The 21,287-nt window shown below is 41.1% G+C and overlaps 1 protein-coding gene and 1 long non-coding RNA gene across 4 annotated transcripts; one reads left to right on the top strand and one right to left on the bottom strand.

Annotated features, from left to right (window-relative positions):
• Positions 1-2,787: 2,787 nt before the first annotated feature.
• Positions 2,788-11,503, bottom strand: mblac1 (metallo-beta-lactamase domain containing 1). 3 transcript variants are annotated; one of them, XR_013966053.1, is made up of 5 exons: positions 11,297-11,503; positions 9,821-10,141; positions 9,367-9,607; positions 8,975-9,030; positions 2,788-2,805 (listed from the first exon to the last, which is right to left on the bottom strand). XR_013966053.1 is itself a non-coding variant. In XM_080792715.1 (4 exons), exons 1-3 carry the CDS (start codon positions 11,378-11,380, stop codon positions 9,368-9,370), a joined length of 645 nt encoding a protein of 214 aa, XP_080648841.1. In that variant the 5' UTR covers positions 11,381-11,503; the 3' UTR covers positions 8,896-9,030; position 9,367. The 3 variants fall into 3 exon arrangements, 2 of the variants coding, with proteins under 2 accessions (XP_080648841.1, XP_080648840.1); XM_080792715.1 differs by lacking the exon at positions 2,788-2,805 and having other exon boundaries at positions 8,896-9,030; XM_080792714.1 differs by lacking the exon at positions 2,788-2,805 and having other exon boundaries at positions 8,927-9,607.
• On the top strand, positions 5,912-9,266 carry LOC308335612. The gene is made up of 2 exons (XR_013966054.1): positions 5,912-8,391; positions 8,889-9,266. It is a non-coding gene; the product is annotated as an uncharacterized lncRNA (long non-coding RNA).
• Positions 11,504-21,287: the final 9,784 nt, after the last annotated feature.

Genomic DNA, 21,287 nt, shown 5'->3' with positions numbered 1-21,287 from the left:
ATCTGTCCTATAATGGGAACAGATATTAGCATTAGTTCTCCTCTTGACATACTCTATCTTGTAGGGGGAAATGTTTGCATATTTGCGTACCGCCTGTAATATGACAGATATGATCAGATTTTTATTTTTTTAAACAGTGGAATTCAGGGATGCTTTGAATGAAAAAGGTATACAATTACAGGAGTGCCCAGAGTAAAAAAATAAATAAACATTAATGTACCTCTTCTGTCCCCTCCTGAAATTAATAATAAACGTTTATCTCATCTAATCTTACGACCTTTATTTATGTATTACATGGATGTTTCACGTAAGTCACAGAATCTCTTTGTGCAAATGCAATGTAATACATCATTACATAATAATTAATAAATGACCAGACTCATCTGAGACGGACTCATTTTTGCATGATGTTTTACATGAGAGTCAAATGATGTGTTTGTGTGAATGGTCAAAGACGTATCTGAGCTCCTAAACCAGCATTCGTATCTGGCCTGGTCATAAATAGCCAACAACAAGTTAGGCAAACATTTTCCCAAAATAGAAGATCTACAAGCCTGTGTCATTTTAGATTTCAGCTTAAAAGCATTATTTTATCATTTTCTATACAAAAACTCTATTAATCGGGTTAACAATAATTCTACAATGCTACATACAGTATAGCTTGTGGGGTGACAGACTCGTGGACATTGGATACTGTAATGTGTCCAAACATTACGGTTGGTAAGGAGGGTTGACTACACTATCAGTGAATTATGACCCCACTCTAACTCTGCAGTCAGCAGCAACAGTGGACATCTGTGACACACACACACACACACACACACACACACACACACACACACACACACACACACACACACACACACACACACACACACACGCACGCGCACACACACCCACCCATAAACCCCCTCCCTCCGCCCAACAGGTATGATTATCAGTAAAGGCTAAAGCTTGTTGGGTCATAAAAAAATGGTTTCCATTGCCGTTCCCTTCAAAGAACAAGTCGTTGCTTTATCTGGGTAGAGCTGTATAGGCAGTCGGACCCTATCATTGTCAAAGCCTTTCATCTCAGGGGCCCCCAAAATGTAATGTATTTGACTACCAGAAGAGAAGATTCATGTAAAATATGAATATATAAATAATATAATAATATGTATATTAATATTAATCTCTCTATAAATGCACCAAGTCTCTGAATGTGCGTACGTCTGTAATCCACGTAACTCAAGAACTGTTCGTCACGCCAATTGCAAATTGGACCCTAGCGTTCCACACCCCCACAGGGAGAGCAGTGCCCGGTGTCGAGTCGGTCGGACGGACGGACCGACAGACAGATGGACAGACGCAATCTACGAGGTCTCACGATGCAACACATTGTGATCTTATAGATCGGCTATTTTCAATTAGCTGATGTATAAGTTCTCATGTGGCCTATCAGTCGCTTCTTTTGAGCTTGTTTTCATATACCTGGTTGCAAAATCTGGCAACACTGCTAGAAACCAGAGGTGACGGAGCCTTCAGGCCAGCTTACTTCTACACATCAGAGCTGTCCAATTCAATTATTATCAAAGATAAAAGACAAAAAAAGCACCTACCAGTTATTATAAAAGATAAGACTCTATATAGGTTTTCCTTTACTGGTTCTGTTATGTTTCTATTTTTATTGGTATTCTATGCTAACGTCCGTTTATATTGCATAAAGTCACAGTCAGGTTTATAGGGCATAGCAGTGAGTGTGGTTTTCTGGTTCCACTGAAAAATCTGCCATTCTTTTTCCCATAGAGATTTACAAAAATATTTATATAAATTATTCTGAGCCTAGAATCAAGCCTATAGGGTTTCCGCTGTGAAAAGTGAAAAGCCTCTTTGTGTTTGTTGTGTTGTGTATGAGTGTCTTTCTATAGCAATAATGAGTACCATGCACGGGCACGGCCGTGATGAGGATCATAAAAAACACAAATTGATTATGCCAGAGAAGCATCACCCTTGTTCTGGCAGGTTTTACGATGTATCCACGCAACCAGCGGCTTATCATGAAACCATGAGTCATAATGTGCAATGTAATATAGCATAATATAATATAATATGATATAATACAAGTACTGATCCCTGAACAGCCACGTCCATGTTCTGCACTGCCAACACTGCCATCATATCTTAATGGCATAATGGCAGATTTTACACGTGGTTATATGCTGAAAATAGTCAATCTACGAGCTCACGTGTCGCAGCGTGACATGTTGTGAGCTTATAGATCTGCCATTTTCAGATCGCAACGCCCGAACCCCAAACGACTTGTCTTTTAGATCTACTGGATCTCTTCTCCACTAGTCCCTCCCTAACATTTTAGCCTAGTTTTTATTTGTTGACGAAATTGTCAATATATTTAGTCATCATAGCTGAGTTTTTATTTAGTTTTCGTCCACAAAAAAAGGTAGTCGACGAACGTTTTTCGTCATAGTTTTAGTCGACAAAATCAACACTGTTCTCAAACATGTTTGGCTCAGGGAAACCCTGTAAATAATGTCTGTCTGTCGTAAAAAATAGCAGTGTTATCATTAGGGATCTCCCAGGCCCCAATCTCTATGTCTTCCAATGAAAACCAATGGTGGACAAAGTACAAACTCAAGTAAATATTCAAGCATGCATTAAAAAGTTCTTGTAAATATCAATGCATTGCTGTATTGAAATGTAGTAAGAATAAAATAAGTCTGCACAACAGTTGCTGCTCCAAACTCAGACTGTTTTCACAACAACTTACCACTCTGCCTCACCTGAGGAAGACCAACAAGTGGTCTTGTCCTGCACCAGAGCATAAATATCGTTTTGAAAGATGTTTTGCAATTTAGAACATAAAACAGGTTAAATAGTGAAAATAGCAGCTACCAGTACAAGCTCACGTGTCACAGCGCGAACGTGCTGTGAGCTTTGTCGATAGGCTATTTTCACTCTAATTGAAATATTATGGGCGGGAACCCCTATTGGTATCTTACCCCCTCAGGCCGGGCACCCATATTTGGGTTCTGTACAGTATGTACAGTATTCAAAAATGTAAATATTTTGATGCTGCTATATAAATATTTGAAGTTTTTCAGAAACCTTAGGTCAGGATTTAGAGGCGTTTTTAGAATCGGCCTTAGGCCTAAATGGGTTAAAGCAGCACGTTTCCCTTTCTAGTAGTAAGTGCTAAAATGTTTTAACATTGAGCTAATAGATCCGGCCTGCATGCTTGGGGGTTCAATTGAATCTTGACTATCAGGTCAAAATTCGTGTCAGATCCTGTTTCTCAGAGCAGGGAGACTACAGCCTCCCCAATTGTATAAGTTATATTGTATTGTAAAAGCATAACCTTTATAATCATGAGGGACTCCCAGCCCACTGAAAACCCTAAAACTCTGATAGAGAACTCACACGTGACAAAGATATTTCCACTAAGTGTGGATGTCTTTTATCAGTGTAGTATCATATACGATGTGGAAAGAGGAGGTAGATAGATGAAGGCCCTCCATCAATGACATGGACTCTAGAGTTTAGCCTCTCTTCGTTCTACCCCTCCCTCCTCTTATCGTGTGCCAAGTCTTTAGACTAAAGGTCCAACAAGGAAATCACATTTATTTGAAACATCTTCAAAGGTTTTAGGGGATGCAATTATTATAGGTGAAGATTTTCATAATGTAAAAATGAAAGGAAAAAAGAAAGTCTAACAACAGTGTGGCTCCATGTGGCCAGTCTATGATGCAGTCCCGCCCCCTTTTATGACGACGACAGGCCCAGGAAATAATGCATTTTTCCCATAGACAAGTATTTATTTAAAGATCTGTAAGCCTTGGACAAAGCCAACTCGGATCGTGACAAATCACGTGTGTTGTAACTTGTAACCTGCCCTTATTTCTATATAAGAATAGGAAACATCTTCCTTTTATTCATTAAGTATATATATTTTTTTAAGTACACATACATGGGCTTAGCTTAGGTAATGGGAAGGAGCACTTTTTAAGCTTCCCTTTACTTAGTATATTTGCAGTATAATTTAGGATTTAAACATAACTTTGCAGAAGTATTTTAGGGAACAACACATTCTTGTACAGATCTCAGTTGATATTTATGGTGTTACGTTTGCAATTTGTCTATTTGCACTGCATGGAGCCGGATATCAATTCAGTTTTATAGCGACAGACAGCTTTCATAAACTTCACTAATCTACGGTACCAGCCTGTACCTGGTACCACCCTTCTTATTGTGTTGTGAGACATTAAACAAACTATACACGCATGTGAGGGAGCACACACACACACACACACACACACACCCACCCACCAAACTATACACGCATGTGTTGTGAGGGAGTAGTAGTACACACACACCCACCCACCCTTTGGCCTAGCTGTAAACCGGTACTTCCCTGTCTATGTGTTTCCATAGGGTTATAAAGGACAGCCCCACCCACAGCTATTCATTTCAATGGAAGTTGCTCAGTGGAGTTGTCAAGCACCTGGAAGAATGCTTTACTTCCGCATTTTGTTTTTATTTGGACACCAAAATCTGGTGTCCAAAATGCGAAGTGCACAGGGTTGCGCACACACACTAAACCAGTGGTTCTCAAACTTTTTCTTGCAAACGACCCCCAAATGAATGTGTTATGGCCACGGACAGACACCGATTGTTTTACTTACGGTAAGTAAAAATATCAATAGGCTACTGCAATATAGAAATACCCTACAAATCCGGAATTAAAATGTACTTGCCAATACTTTTGTAATAGTACAAAAGTATTGGCATTAAAATGTACCTATATAAAAGTACTCATTATGAAAAATCCCATTTCACAAGTTCAAAAAAGGATGACAGACAGACCGTCATCCATTAATAGCTAATAAGGTGATGATTAACCTCAGTGGTTATAGTGATGGAAACTTCTGTGACGGAATCCATTGTCAAGGACACCCGGCAGCGGTGACATCACTGCAAAATGAGTGAGGTGTGTGCGTGTGCGGGTGGGTAGGTGGGGGAACCCTGTGTGTACACTGAGAATGACACAGAGTCAACATGCCACTACACCTCTGGGTCTTTGACCCGATACAAAACGAGTCCCCCTCCCTTAATGGCCATGTGACAGGCCTCTCATGTTGTAGCTAACACTTTTATGGTTTGAAGAATGTTCTTAAGGCGTGCCTATCATGTACTATTATCGATCGAGTGCCCAGCCTTTATTTGCCCTGAACCTGGGTGAGGGTCGGCCTGTCACCATTGTTAGATAATCTCCTGATTGCAATTATTTCAGCTAATTTAGGATAGTTTCCATGAATCTGTATAACATCTGGAGGAAACAAAAACTTAATATTTCCATCATTAGCTCTTCTTCTTATTAAGAAGACGACAAAAGGCTCACTGCAATAGTGAGTTTGCAAAAACATTGTTTTGTCTTTTAAATATTATTAAGGACATAGTCTTTTTTGGCCATAGTATATTGGATTACTAGTCATTGCCAGCCATTTATTTGTGAATTTAAGTGTGCCACATTTTTTGTATTTTTCCAGTTTCCCATGTGTCTATGAGGTGACAGTACTTCATTAGACACCCTGGAGTCGTTTTTATGTGCAATGGTATTTGTATTTAGGGTTTCTTCCTGGAGGCTGAACCCTTGACAGTCAAACGGTCCAATGACATAAACAGTAAGTGACATCACACTATCATTTTTTGTTTACAATGTGCCAATTCTAACTCAACTTCAGCTGTCGAAAATAACAGCTGACCTGACTCGATCCTCCACACTGTCAGCTAATGTGTAACTATTTGTGTGTCTCCCTTATCTTTAGAGTATATATATATATCGTTATATGACCATTTAGTATAGCATCTCTGTTAAGAGTGGACTATAAATTAAGGATGGTCTCAGATTGGGGTTGGGGAGGCTGCCAGAACAGGCCAGGAGGCTTGTATGCTGTTCTTCATAATAAATTCTCAATACTTCACCCTGAATGGACATCAATATTCATAATACATTCTCAACACTTCACCCTGAATGGACATCAATATTGTCCATTATATGTTGTAGATGACCAAACAGCGAAAGCTAAAGTGCAAATGTGTGCTTTATGTAACTTTCCTCTCATTTGAACCTGGTTAACTACGCAAGTGCTGACATCTTTACCATTGAGTTAATAGAGCCTGCCTAGTGCCTAATTGCTCTGGGGATACATACTGTAGAATCTGGACTATCAGGTCAACATTTGTGTCAGATCTAGGTGAGAATGTACACAATGTAGACAAAATACAGCCACCCCAATTGTACAAGTAAAGTTAATTAACATACAGTATATAACCCCAGTTTCAGTGACACTGCACTGCTTGTAACCTTTAAAGTTGATTTTAAGATTTTATTGTTGACTTTTAAAGCTCTTAATGGCCTGGCACCCCAATACATATCTGACCTCCTGGAACCCTGTGTGCTTGTCCGTTGCCTGAGGTCCTCTAATTTAGCCCTACTAGAGGTCCCTAAGACCAACCTGGTGACCAAGGGTGACAGGGTCTTTGCAGCCAGGGCCCCCAGACCCTGGAACGGTTCCCTCACAATCTTTAAATAAAAATGAATGACCCATTCCTATAGAGGCCTTTATTGCGGCAGAACTGAATGCCTTTATTCACACTGATAGTGTTCTTGTGTTACATTATATTTTTGGCTGTAATTGTTGTTGATGATATGATTGTTTGATTTCATATTGTTAAGCACTTTGTAAGGCCAGGCCTTCCTCTAATTAACTGTGAATTCCCCAGATGATAATACAATATCTGTCAGCTTTTAGAGTTGTAGAGAGACAAGAAAAATAGAGTTGAAAGAAACACATGACAAACATATCGTCGCTGTTGGACAGAAACCTCATCTCCACATTTTTATTTTTTCCCCCCGTAAATTAACGGCCTAGGCCTACTTGATCCTACTACAGAGTCCCACACAAAAGCTTGTGGATCTGCTCCTTTAAAACCTGAAAAGTACGTTTTGGACATATGAGGTTTCCCACCCGACAGAAACGATATCACTCTGACATTCAACAGAACATTTAAATGTATTAATATCTTAAGTTACGAAACTAATTAAGTGTGTCGTGCGATGTATTTTTCAGACCATAAATCATTATCTCAAGTTCAGCATGTTCAGTTTGGTTATTAACGCCACTGAGAACTCCGATATCATGACGCATGCAGATCAATGGAGTGTGGAAATAAAGATTAAATTATTATAGGAAAATAATAATGCCCTTTGATTTATTGGGCAGTTCACACACCATATAATCTATTTAGGACAAGGTTATCAAATCGGAAACTTTAATCCAAGAAGTGGTTCTCAAGCATTTTCATGTCAAGGATCCCCCAAATGTATATTTAGGCTATTTGACAGCAGTAATCTGAAAAGATTTTGTGCAAGGGACCCTCACAATGGAAGATTGAAGATCAAAATTATTAACATTGTTTTCCACAATTTTCAAAATATTTTGAAAAAGCAAGTATGTAACTTATAAGTGGTTAAACTGATTTGTGATGCTATGTTAAAGCTGCACTATGTAACTTTCCTCTTTCCTAAACCATTGCACTAATAACACTCTACTAAGCACAATGCACTTCTTGCCTAGGGAATTAATTGATTCTTGACCATTAGGTCAATATTCATGCAAGACCCTCCCTGTCTCTAGGTGAGACATGACCTTTGACTGTGATGCTCTATAATATAGGTGCTTTGTCCTGGTTGCTTTGGGCTTGTTTTCATGGATTTGGCTGCTCATTGCTCATGGCAGCACTGCTGAACAACCTCATGTCGTAAGGGCCATTCAAGCACTGGCATGACACCAAAGTGCTTAATGTTTCATAGATTCACTTACTGCAGTGTGCCACACCAGACCCCGTAAGCGTCATAAAGGGATGATGGTTATATAATATAGGAAGTCCCAGCCCCACACCGTGTCTCTGACGCTGAAGACACAAAGAACCCTCACAGCTCTGGTGATTAATCATGTTTCAAAGTGCAACTTGCCACACCACAGATTAGATGTATTTCAAATAAAAGTTATGATAGTAAGATAAGTATGGGAATGGGATACCACCATCATAACCACGTATCATAATTAATAGCGTCCCACAGAGATCCTCCTGTGTACAATATATGTGCGCGTGCGTGTGGAGAGAGAGAGAGAGAGAGAGAGAATGCAAGGGACTTTTAAGAACTTTTTAATACCTAAAAAGAAAAGAAACTTGTGAAATGGGACTTCTGCATAATGAGTATCCTAACTACTTATTACTTTTGGTACTATAAGTACATTTTGTTGCCAATCTTTTTGTATTTTTACTCAAGTCATTTTTTACCACGGAACTTGTACTTGTAACAGAGTATTTTGAGTATTTCTACAATAGGGTATTGATGCTTAAATGATACAGATAACAGTTTGAAAAGGGAAAAAAAGAAAAAAGGGGGGAAAAAAGTGAGTACTTCTTCCATCACCTTGAGAACCGATAAGTCAGAAGGAGCACAAAACCTCTGCTGGTATCATGACTTGCGCTGTGATCAACTAAACATGAGGTTTAGACGCCATCTAGTGGATTGATGACAAGAACGCTTGCGAGAGCCTAACCAGAACATTTTTGTTATATTGGAACTTTGTTTCAAACTAAATTGAATGCCTCAACTGCTACAATTCCAAGTGCTTGTCAGGGTGGGGGGTCCCCAGTTCAAATATGATTATTTTGTGGGGTCACAGCCTGAATAAGTTGAGAACCCCTGCCCTAGAGCCTACAACCATCTCTATCTGGCACCAGTGTATTAAATGTCCATATGGAAAACATTGTTTGATGACATTTGATTGTGCTCATTTAACGTGAGATGGCCACTGATTCAGTTACAAAGTCGTTATCTGTACCCGACCGCACACCCGGAAAAATGCTCAGAGAGTTTGAGACGAGTTGGAGTTGTGTGAGCTACTACCTTGATGTTATCTGTAGCCCCAGATTCAAATCAGGGGGTTCTCCATCTCTCCAGACCTATAGTATTAAGAAAATACATCATCAGTCCGGGGATCCCCCCAAAACATAATTTGGAGACGCCAGAACTCTCCCAACATCTCTTATTTTCAAAACATGTTATACATTTGATAACTTGAAATGGGACATTCTGTATAATGAGTACTTTTACCTTTGGTACTTTAAGTACACTTTGATGCCTTGCCAATACTTTTGTACTTTCACTCACAGAGCATTTCTATATTTCAGTATCGATACTTGTTGTAAAAAAAATATATGTACGTTTTTCAACAACTGGTATCAGACGTTATGCTTCAGTTCAGGGTGAGCTGAAAAGGCTTTGAGTTCAATATTGACCTCAGCTCCTAGTGACCCTGAATGGGAGTCCATGTCCAGGTATGATGACGTCGGCAGTCCGCAGCGCCACCTGTCGGTGGACCTCCTGGACTGCGGGGTTCTCGCTCAGCTCGCGCCAGCTGTCCTCGTCGTCGCAGCACTCAAACAGGTCCCCGGCAACCAGCACCGTGCCCACGGAGGTTCCCGTCACTTGCACACTGATGTCCCGTCCTGTGTGACCCGGTGTGGGGACAAGAGATATCTGGTGGACAAGACACGGGAGAGCAGAGAATAGAAGAGAATAGTTTCTGACTACAAAATACAAGACACAAATTTTTTGTTTGTTTGTTTTGTTCTCAATACATGTACGTGAAAAGCAGATCGTGATGTGGCCTTCAGTATTGATGTACTTTGAATTTCCTTGAGTATTGTATCGTACATTTTGTGATAAGGTTGTCCCGTGGCTCTCACTTACATGTTCATCTATGTGATACGGTTGTCCCTGTGCCAGCTGGTTGGGAAGGTACCTGTCCCCTTCGCTGATGTCGCAGCTCACAGCCACCATGGCAGCCTGGAAGAGACCCAAGTTCCCGACGTGGTCCGAGTGGCCGTGGGTCCCCACCACCCAGTGCACATCTGCCGGCTCCAGGCCTCTCTCCTTCAGCCTCTGCAGGAGGAGGTCTCTGTCCCAGGGCCCCCCGGTGTCCACCAGCACCGTCCTGGAGGGTCCCGTTACGAGGGAGATGGTCCCGTCCGCCCGGAACGTCCCGTCAGGCTGCGGCTCGCAGTAGCCCACCTATCAGTGGTGGAAAGTAACTCGATTGATTGATTGATTTGATTGGATACTTTATTAGACAGAAATGCAAACAGCAGGAGGCACAGTCATACATCAGGGCTAAAGGATCTGGGTTCTGGGGACTTCTTTCCAAAATACTACCATTAAACACATATAAAACACTATATGGTCACTACATCACTTTTACTTCTACTCCACTACAACATCTCAGAGGCAAATATTGTATTTTTCCTCTACTGCAACTTATTTGAAAACTTTAGTTTCTAGTTATTGTACTGTTAGCCCCTCTCGGAACCCTCCATAAAGCTTTTATGAAATTTGGATTTCGCTTTATGTAGGGTCCCTGTACATTACTCCATTTTCGAATGGGGATGTTGGAACGCGGACATAAACATCCTCCGCATTAAGTAAATCTGCGCACTATGACGACTTTTTTTCTTGTGAGGGCTTCTGAATGTGTGAACTATAAGTACCTATACATACCGCTGCGAATATCTCCTGTGTCGCGGAAGCCGTTAAGTATTTTTAATCCATGTTTGATTAAAAATGTCGCTTTGATTCTTCTTGTTTATTTACCGTTTATTGTACCGCCTCCCGATGTGCGGTTGGCTTGTGCCGGCTATGTCCCTGCCTCTGATCTGCTCCGTCATAGCTATAGCGCCACTAGCTAGCCAGATAGGCGGTACAATGAGGTGTCAATAAACAAGGTAGGAAGAGAAGAATCAAAGCGACATTTTTAATCAAACATAGATTAAAAATACTTAACGGCTTCCGCGACACAGGAGATATTCGCAGCGGTATGTATAGGTACTTATAGTTCACACATTCAGAAGCCCTCACAGGAAAATAAGTCGTAAAACTGCGCAGACGTGTTTACGTTTATTTATGTGTGCGTACCTGGTGGCAGGGTGGCATAGGACCCCATGGAACTGGGTCTACAAAATGTCAGAAACTTCAGTACCATTGGGTTCTGCTTGTAGGGCTATTGTACTGTAGACTTTGATTATCATTAGTGCAAAACCACTTCAGACCTATGTATACTTTGGACATTTCAAAATAGCCGATCTAGAACAAAACGCGTTGCCTTGCGCAGGCTCTAGATCACCTATTTTCAAAGCATATTTTTATACGAGTACTTCTTCCATCACTGCCCACCTTGAGGACCGACACGGAGTACGGCTGACCGGCGATGTCCAACTGCTCCTCCGTCAGGGCGGTCCGTTTAGGGTCCATGATCATTCACAACACATTATACACAACAATAGAGATAGAGACGCTATGATTCATAGAGACATGATAATAACTTCATACATATGATGATATGAATAGAACACCAGCATGGACAACAACCATAGAGACAACAACACAGGAACCGGTTTGTATGGCAAGTCAGAAGGAACACACAAAACCTCTGGCATCCCCATCACTTGCGCTGTGATCAACTATACACATCTCCGCCATCTAGTGGAATGATGACAAGCTTGTAACTTATTTTTTTTGCAAGAGCAAAAAATAAAATAAAAACATTATTGTGTATTTGTGTTGTGTTTTGTTTGAATTATACATGACAAAATAACATTCTGTTTTGATTGTATTTGGCTACTGTCTTGCCAGCAATGGACAGACGGACCTTTTAGAATGATGAACAATTATAAGATTTCTTGGGTTTAAAACCTCTTAAGTGGAAGTTTGATTCCAGGTTGCTCATGTGATCATATGAGTCACATGGTTTGTGTCCTAACACTTCCTAACAAGGTCCTAACACTTCATAACAGCATCCTAACAAGGTCCTAACACTTCCTAACAACATATCCTAACAAGGTCCTAACACTTCCTAACGAGGTCCTAACACTTCCTAACAACATCCTAACATTTCACCATATCGACATTTCCCTGGCATATTTCTTCGTTTCTCCTCTTGTTCTACGCCATTGGGAATGCTAAAGGGTACAAGCTGCGATGGCCGAGTGGTTAAGGCGTTGGACTTGAAATCCAATGGGATCTTCCCGCGCAGGTTCGAACCCTGCTCGCAGCGAATTGGCAACGTTTTGAGATTTATATTATATAAATCAAAATATATTTTATTTGATTTATAAGACATGTCCTAGCCACCGTGGACGTTACGTTAACTAGTAACGACTAGAAAGTAATCTTTCTTGGTCTGAGCTCATGCCATAATACCATATTGGAACAATCCAGGACATAATGCAAATACACACTTAATGAACAGTGAACGAGTCCTAAATTCTACAGTAAATGGCGCAAAATCAAAAAATGGCCTGTGGGTAAAAGGCACCGCTGAGATTCGAACTCAGGATCTCCTGTTTACTAGACAGGCGCTTTAACCAACTAAGCCACGGCGCCGTTGTGTGTCATGTGGGCACATTTAAGCATTTAATTAACGTGCAGTTTCGTGGTTCAAATTCAGACTTTAATAACATTTAGTTGGCTTAATAACATTCGTTAAACTGAATCTGTGAATTGTACATTCTTACATAGATCACGCCACCAAGGAAGGCCAAAGCTGTTCGCTTGAAAACAATGGACTATCAAGTAACATTAAATAAGCACTGGGTGCCGCTGTAGAGTCACACGCATGAAGGCTATTCATACGCCAAAACTCAGTGACTTAAATCACTAGACTATGATAATCTGCATTGATTCCTACCTGACTGTGACATTATTTCTCACGACCACAGGCTACAATAGATGCCTTGCATAATAATAGCCCTAATAGCATGATTGCCTATTAATCATTACCATCAGAAATGTCAAATTTCTGTAAATTCTGTGCAGCAGTGCATGGTAGCCTCATGAATCCCTGTGTAACGGACCTTATATTGTGATGTGCAGAAAGTGTTGACGTGCTGGCCCTTTAATTTGACATGGGGCCAGGCAGCCAGGGATAATTGGTGATTGGGAACCAGGTAGTTCAACTGTGGAGGTGGCGACTAGGTTAAAACACAAGCGCAAACGTTTGTTGAATATAACTGGAAAAGAAGGACAAAGGACGGAAAGGCGATGGAACGTACAAACATAAATCATGAGAAGTGAGTAACCTTCATGATAGTTGTAAAAATTCAGATCTACAAGGCATTAGGTGTTATGTAATTTGAATCATGGTGTATACATTTCAGTTGGAACAAACCATGGACACACTGACTCAACAATTAGCACCCAGCTGGAAAGGGGCCAATTAAGGTTAAATATTGTGGTTCCAAATTATACACTATTAAATTTGATTACGTTCAACGCTGTAAAGCACTTAAGAGTTAGGCCTTTAAGGGTCCATTTGGAACCCCTAGCTCTGTTGTAGATCGGTATTGGTTCAAAGAAATGTCATTTTTTTTAATGATGATATGATATCCCAAAATGAATGGGTCTTAAAGGTCTATACTTTATCTCATCAGTACCCAGAGGGTCTCTGGACCACACTTTTAGAACAACTGGACTACAGGGATTGCAACTTACTAATATTTTCATAATCGATTCACCACATTATCCATTTAAAAGTAAAAAAGATTATAAAAATTGCTGATCTACAATCTCAACGCTTTGCAGGCACTATTTAGGCCTATATGATGAAGTAGGCTTATAACCTACTAAAGTAGTTCATCCTTTGTCAACATGTATCACTGAGTCTGTTGGATTGTAGATAAATAACTAATTAGTGTTGAAAGGGAGATTAATATTGAACTGTTATTCTGTTATAATTATTAGAGATAGGATCCAAAAGGAAGCACGCACATCTCAGGAAATTCTACATGTGCTGAACAAAATATATAATACACGTACAATGAAAAAAAAGGATGTCCCGCCGCACACTGTATCAGCTCCTAGGAAACTTGGGAGCTGATACACACTGGCCTCAGTTACATGCACAAAATGTATTCAGAATGAATTCATTCATTCCGAACAGAGATTCATACCCAACTATTTACGTGGAACCTGAATACAAGTATTCCTATTCCTCAATTGTTTACATGACCAAAGCATTCATTCTGGAATATAAATTTGGACTATAGAGATTATAACCGACAAACACTAACAGCTATTTTCTGATCAAATAAAATAAAAATATATTTTGAAGCTCAGTCCCTGATTCAAACGGTATATACCACCCCTTCAGACTGGAATGAAAATTCATTCGGAATCAGATATTCTATTTCAATTGAGGTGTTTACATGAGCGTTTTTATTCTCATGACTGGAATGAATCCATTCATTTCCGAATGAATTGCTGCATGTAAATGGGGCCACTGTGCGGACAACCCTTCTTTTTCATTCTGTTATAATTCTTGTTATTTCAATGGACGAAACACTTCCCAGACAGGCTACTGTACTAAAGTCCACACAAAGATAAGTGCGGACTAACACACAATCCACTCCATTTGTTCCCATTAAGAACAGATCTGCCAGGCAATCAATATGTTGTTTAATTAAACAAAAAGCATAGTGCTTGACTGGTTTATTGATAGCCAAACCTTTTATTATAATTGAGCATGAGGTACCCATTGAAGCACAGCATCAATTAGTTGACGCACGTACACAGGCACGCACGCACTTGCGAAAAAAGGAAAAAGCTCATTCCTCTTTTATCTCTGACCACTTCCCTCCTTTCAACTTAGGCATCTACCAGAAATGCCTACATTCTATGTAACAATACACACTTTCTCCATTTCCCCATTATCCATGAGCTAGTTCCTCTTACTAATCCGCCAGACCATCAAGTAACCTTTTCCTCATCTCTGACAGTCACCTTCAGGAATGAACACTATGCTAATTTTGTCATCAGTGAAATGACAGTCCAATACCTATCGTTTACAATAGAAACAATTTGATCATGAGACCTGTCATCATGACCCGTCAGTCAACATATTTGATATTGTAAAATCCTCATTGTTTATTCATTCATTTAACTCTGATATACAACATACATGCATGTGAATTAATTTAGAATTTAAAAAGATTTACCTATTATATATAGGCCTTCTACTGTCGGTGAATGGACTGCCTAATGCTTCGTAACGACACCCAACACGTCCGTAGGCTACAACACTCTTAATATGGGGGCAAAAGAGCCAATCAGCTCTTGAGGGCCAAACTGGAGAGAGGTTGATGTTTCAATCATATTTGAGAATAAATACCAGCACTCACGTTGTATCCTTTTAGGATTCTTGTTTTATTTTTCGTTTTCCCCCAGCAGGCAACAAACAGACAGATGGGCGTTTCGGCCGTGTGGCTAAACTTCTTCAACTCTAAATCTAGAGTTGAAGTAATTTAGAGTTGAAGAAGGCCACACGGCCGAAACATTACACCATTATGTGGAATTATTCAACTGAGTGCTTGCTCTCGCTTTCTTCTTTCAATCATATTTGAAATTTTATCAAAGGTCAGCGAATAAAGATTATATTACCCACCCACCATTCCACTGTACATGCAGGAATTTACATTTCAATAGCCATATTCAATTTCGGTCCGCTTCTGAGGAAAGGCTATACTTTACTTGAATTGTAATTTTACAAAACAGTAGACAATATTGTTATGGCTGTGTGGACTTAGTCTACATCAGTCTTGTGCCTGTTTGTTTATGTAACAACTGACACGGGATTCCTAAAATATTCCTTTCGGAATGTACATAGGCTATTTATATTTGGCAGATTCCAGAGCATATTTCTGGGAAGAACTCACTTCCAGATGTGTACGTGTGACAGTCCGTGTGTCATGTGTGTGTGTGTGTCCTTTGTGCTTTGCAACTTGTGTCAGCAAAATTGTCCCTAATCTCTTGTGTGCAGAGGGCACGTCATTTCCTGAGCATTTGCACCCTTGTTTTTCATGCGCTTTCACAGGCCTGTATAGAAATCCCAACACACGCACGCACGCACACACAGTACCATCTTACTAAAATTCCATTTGTACATGCCACTTGTACTTGCCAGTTGCCACTTCTTGTTCCTTGCAATTTGGACTCCAAACCCACAACCTGTATCTTCTTCATAGTCTTAGCGTATCTCTGGGTTTGATTAACACCTTGTGTTTTGAGATGAACCACGTACATGCTTACCTAACCAGCTGACCTAACATGACCTCACATACATTCTAAACCCCAAATCTAACCTTTCCCTAACACAGAAATAGCCGCATGTATATGAGGATTGGCTAAATGTGCCCACAGGGGCCAGGCTGTTTCCTCATCTGCTAATGACGATATTAGGCCCTTATAAAGATACAAGAACATGGTATTCACTTTACTCCCTATACTTACTGGCCACCGGTAGAAACAGAAGTGTATATACTTTACTTTCGGTATCGCCACAGCTTGCTTGGAACAATTGGCAGAGGTGATAAAAAAGGTAACGGGTACTAGGTACTTTTGCCTAACCTAACCCATTAAAACCATTAATGTGATTATATCATTCATAGAGTATTAAAAGGATATAGACTGAACCAGAGGGATAGCCTCGTGTGGAAGTTGCTCAGTGGCATTTTGAAGCACCCGGAAGAACGCTCTACTTGGACATCTATTTGGACACCAAAATGTGGTGTTTGGTGTTCCGCCGGGACCACGCATAGTGGAAGAGCGCCAATTAATGACCCTCCTCAGGGTCTATACTTAGCCCTGGTGAGTCAGACCTAAGAGACTAATGTGAGACCCCATGGAACTATTCATCAGTTTAAATGTAGCCAGGGGGAAGACAACTGAAGTCACGCATCCAGCTGCTGACTCATCCTTATGACTTCTGACCTACATGTTTCCATTTCAGTTTCAGCGCGAATTCTTTCCTTCTTTCCCTTTCTTTTCATTTCACTTCCCACCACTCACCCTTTCTCCTCCTGGCTCGAGCCGCTGTCAACTCGTTGCAAAAGAAATATAAATGTTTTATGAGGCTTATGAGGCTTATTCATATCCCGAAAGAATCTCCGAAAGAACATACTTACTGAGCGGTTTCTCTTCACAGAAAACACGATTCAGATTTTCACTTCACAAATGGAATAAGTGTATATAATGTCCATAACTCGGTGAATAAATGACAGAGTGTAGGATCTCTCAGTATAGCCTTGCATGGGAACAAACAGTTCCCGAGCCACGTGGCCCCTAGGTCTGTAGACTAACTCCTGTTTCCATTGCGTGATGCAGTTTGAAGTACACGTACACCCCCTGGACGTGACGCTATATAGTATGCCACGGGGACCGGGGAGTGAAGCCCTGACCTCCCAATCTCAGGGCAGACACCCTAAAGGGCCTTGCAAACGTGAAGTGAGGAACGCAGGCGTTGTTGCCTGGCTCAACACAGGTCTCCTCCAGGTCTGTTGAAGAGGGGGGGGGGGTTTCCAGAGGGTCCCTGTCATTCATTGTAGAGTCTAGGTCTTGTATTTCTCTGTATTGTTCCCTGGTCTAGTTTTCGTGGTTCTATGTTTGTTTGCTCCAGCTGTGTCTCATTTTATAACTAGATAAAGTGCCCCTCGGTGCACAGGTCTCCACCAGGGCAGGTCAGGTTGTGGCCTCCTGGTGGCGCTATAATAGGCTAATGTGAAAAGGCTGCCATTTCTTACACCTTGGATGGCAATTTGATTTGAGGCATTTTGTTCCAAAAATGTGTTTTGGAAAAATCCACCTGTTGGTGGCGCTATAACAGGCCAATGTGAAAAGGGTGGGATATATTCCTCAGCCTAGTAGGAAAGTCTGTGAAAGATTTCACGTAAATTGCACGCCGTGTTCATAATTTGAGGCTTTTTGTTCAAAATGGGGCAAACCTTCAAACTTTGCAAGCCAATGTTGGCCAATTCGGGTGGAATATGAAATAGTGAACAGATCTGTCTTGAACAAATGACAATAGTGTGTAACGATTTGCGGGATTTTTGAGTGTGGAGGAGTAATCTAAAAAAATGTTTTTCAAAAGTGGCCTCCTGGTGACGCTATAACAGGCCGTTCTGGAAGATTTGGGGCTGAGGTTCATTGTTGGCATCCAGGGAGTGTGCGTGCAAAATTTGGCACATTTGCCGGAGATTAGCTGGTAACAGACGGACGGACGGACGGACGGACACGCTACGCGCATGGCCTCAGGTTTTAATGGGTTAAAGCAGTAGTTCCCAAACTTTTCAGCTCGAGAGGGAGTCGAGACCCAAAAGAGAGATTAGATGTTTGCCCGGGACCCAATAATGAAAATAGCAGATCTACAAGCGAACAATGCATCACAGTTGTGACTCCAAACATTGTTTGGGAAACAGTGGGTTCAAGAATCCACATGATGATGCAATATTCTAGAAGAGGTTAAGTGCACAGTAAAGCATGTGTTAATAGGGAGTAGCTGTTAATGGACACACACACACACACAGTGGGACAATACAGAGTTATGTAATATGAGAATCAAGCCAACACACATGGAAGGAGGTGAAAGGGAGACTGAGGAGGAGGAGGAGATGGTACAGGAAATAATCGTAGGTGTTAGAGAGAGAGAGAGAGAGAGAGAGAGAGAGAGAGACATTTTGAACTAGGGAAAGTGCATGGAAAATATGTAGGTGGTCAGATTTTGTCTACACTATAGGTAGGATGTCAGCGCCTGATGTCGGCTCCTGATCTGATCAAGGATCAGCCCACACTCCTCGATTCAGTGGGATTGCATTGTTAGAATGAGGAATGCAGACTTCTTTGAAAAGGAAAGCAAAATTTAGTTAAACTCTTGAAAACAGCTGGCCATGTCCAATTGTCCATCCATCACACAGCTGTCGGCCCACATGAGGGTATCATGTGGGTGTGAATGTAGAGATTAGGAGTTCAGACAAGTCTGATAACTGTGTCGACAAATGACTAAACAACTAGCACTGCTATGTACTTTGTGGTCACAAAGTCATTGGTTTCGCCTCCTATCCTGTAATCTCCTCTCCCTCTGGCCAAACTAGCTGCATTTTCGCCAGCAAAAGACTATCAAAATATGTATAAACGATACAGAACCACCTCCCCTAAACAGTTTATTTTTGGACCACAATGCTTATATGAGAAGATTTTAAGGTGACCCCATGTTATACTTAAAAACGTCAACCCAGGGGATGAACGACGTAAGGACTTCAGTACTCTATGACGGATGAAGTTGAGGTTGATGTGGTCTTACTTCCAGTTAAAAGTCTAGTAGCTACATTTGGAACCAAATGCACATGAAAATATATTATATTAACAGAATATATTGCAGAATATCATTATATACAGTATGTTTTATTTCAGCATTCTTAGCCTACTAAGCCTAGTAAGTATCCTTAGGAATAGTGGAAAATCCAATAGGATATTTTGAAATGGGTAAACCTTTAGAATACATGAGAGAGTGAATGAATGAAGTATAACTGTCTGACGTAGTTTTGGGTCTTTCAAGATTGTAGTCATCATCGAAAACATCATTCATGGAATCATGGAACGTAAAGTATTTCTATCTCAAACCATCACATTCTTTCTCTTTTCATTTTGTTTTCTTTTCGGACGGTGGAAATGTTTTCTCCACGTATAGCTACCATATCCACTCAGCTTACCTTCTGTGTGAATCGTGATACATCGTAAGTCATGCAGAAATAGTTTCTGGGGGAAACATTAGTGGTTCTTTTACATCGCTGTCATCACTCCTTATTAATGCCTGATTTATGCGAACTGAAATTAGCCAATACACAATCTCAACACCAGTGGTGTAAAGTAACTAAGTACATTTACTTAAGTACTGTACTTAAGTACAATTTGGAGCTATTTGTACTTTACTTGAGTATGTCCAATCTCTAATCGCATGCGGCGAGTTATGTGATTGTATACTGCGTTCTCAGCAACCAACACTGATGTATGACGGAGTACAAATCGGGCTTAAGCAGAAAAAAGATTCAGCCGGGGAAAACCTGACAAGGCGATTTATGAAGGAGAAGAGCAGTGCCTCTGTGTATTCACACTAGTGACCCAGAGGTAGTTGGCTAGTACACTGTGTTTTTCCACACAACAGCCACAGCTAGAGAACAGACGGACAACTGAGGCTTTACTGTTAAGTGGGGCTCGGTTAGGCTGGGCTCGGTTAACATGTATGTACGAGACACGCAACAAGCTCCACTGTCAAAGTCATAAACAGGGACCTGCGGTGGCATTCTTTTATGGCCCTGCACTCCAGTCCGGGTGTCTCATTTTCAGTACAGTATGTGGCTGTACTTTCCCCCCATTGAAAACGACTGTGTCTGCGCCGGTAAATGAACCAAGCTACTAATTGAGTGCCATGCAGACACATTGCGGTCGGGGTCAGGTTGCGGCATGTCGCAGCATGCAGGTTGAATTGTGTGTGTGATACGGTAATGAACTCCGCAGGTGAGGGAGGAGTGCTTGGAAATCTTGTCGACCGACGTTAGATTGGCGTGTTTATCACACGGCAAAGAGTGAGTCACTGCAAGGGACGTGAGTGTGTGTGTGTGTGTGTGTGTGTGTGTGTGTACATGTGTGTGTGTGTGAGTGCGTACGTGTGTGCGATGAGTGTTTGCACGAATGAAGAAGCAAATACACACCTACCATATTGGAAACTGGGAGTGTTTTTCTTCTGCCAAGCACTGCTTGGAAATCTGGGTCCCCAGGGCAGATGCTTTGAACCGTCAGTCATGTTTATATTTGACTGACTCCTAAACTACCTTGGCATCAGTTTTAAATGCTCATGGGTTCCCCCCTTTAGCGTCATTTCGGAAAATGCAGGGTAGTCCTACGCTGTTACGTGGCTGACGAAAGAATGCGGACATGATTGAGGAAAGGGAAATGTTGCCATTAAAAGCACTGCACACAAGTTACAAACATTGAAAACAAGTTAAAAACATTGAAAACAAGGCAGGTTCATTATTAGAAGATGCATGTGTGCCGCACGGGACTCAAGTCTGCGCTGCTGCCGAATCCCGAGAACCAAGTACAGAACCCTGGTCTGGGGGACCGAGGGGTCTATACATCAACAGTATATAAGGTCAATGAAGAATGTAAGGTTTAGGTGGTTGGCATGCAGAATACTGAAATGACTTACTGTATTTATTCTGGCTGGGTGCTGTGTTCTCCACCCTATGGGTCAAAGGCTAACGGAAGTCAAGGGACAGCAATGTGTTTTGTCTCGGCTGTCCAGACACTGGCCTTTGTCTGTCCTGTATATCTTCAGACA

This window comes from Protomyctophum bolini (genome assembly GCF_963924005.1).
Source record: "Protomyctophum bolini genome assembly, chromosome: 20".
NCBI lineage: Eukaryota > Metazoa > Chordata > Actinopteri > Myctophiformes > Myctophidae > Protomyctophum > Protomyctophum bolini.
Note: the sequence above shows the minus strand (reverse complement) of the source record. Positions and strands in the feature narration are given on the sequence as shown.

Bases quoted from the DNA above. Each gene is read 5' to 3' on its own strand.
- mblac1 (XM_080792715.1), bottom strand. From the start codon at position 11,380: ATGATCATGGACCCTAAACGGACCGCCCTGACGGAGGAGCAGTTGGAC. The intron at 10,142-11,296 runs GTGGGCAGTGAT...CACCACTGATAG, and splicing joins ACTCCGTGTCGGTCCTCAAG to GTGGGCTACTGCGAGCCGCA. The intron at 9,608-9,820 runs GTAAGTGAGAGC...CTTGTCCACCAG, and splicing joins CGTATCACATAGATGAACAT to ATATCTCTTGTCCCCACACC.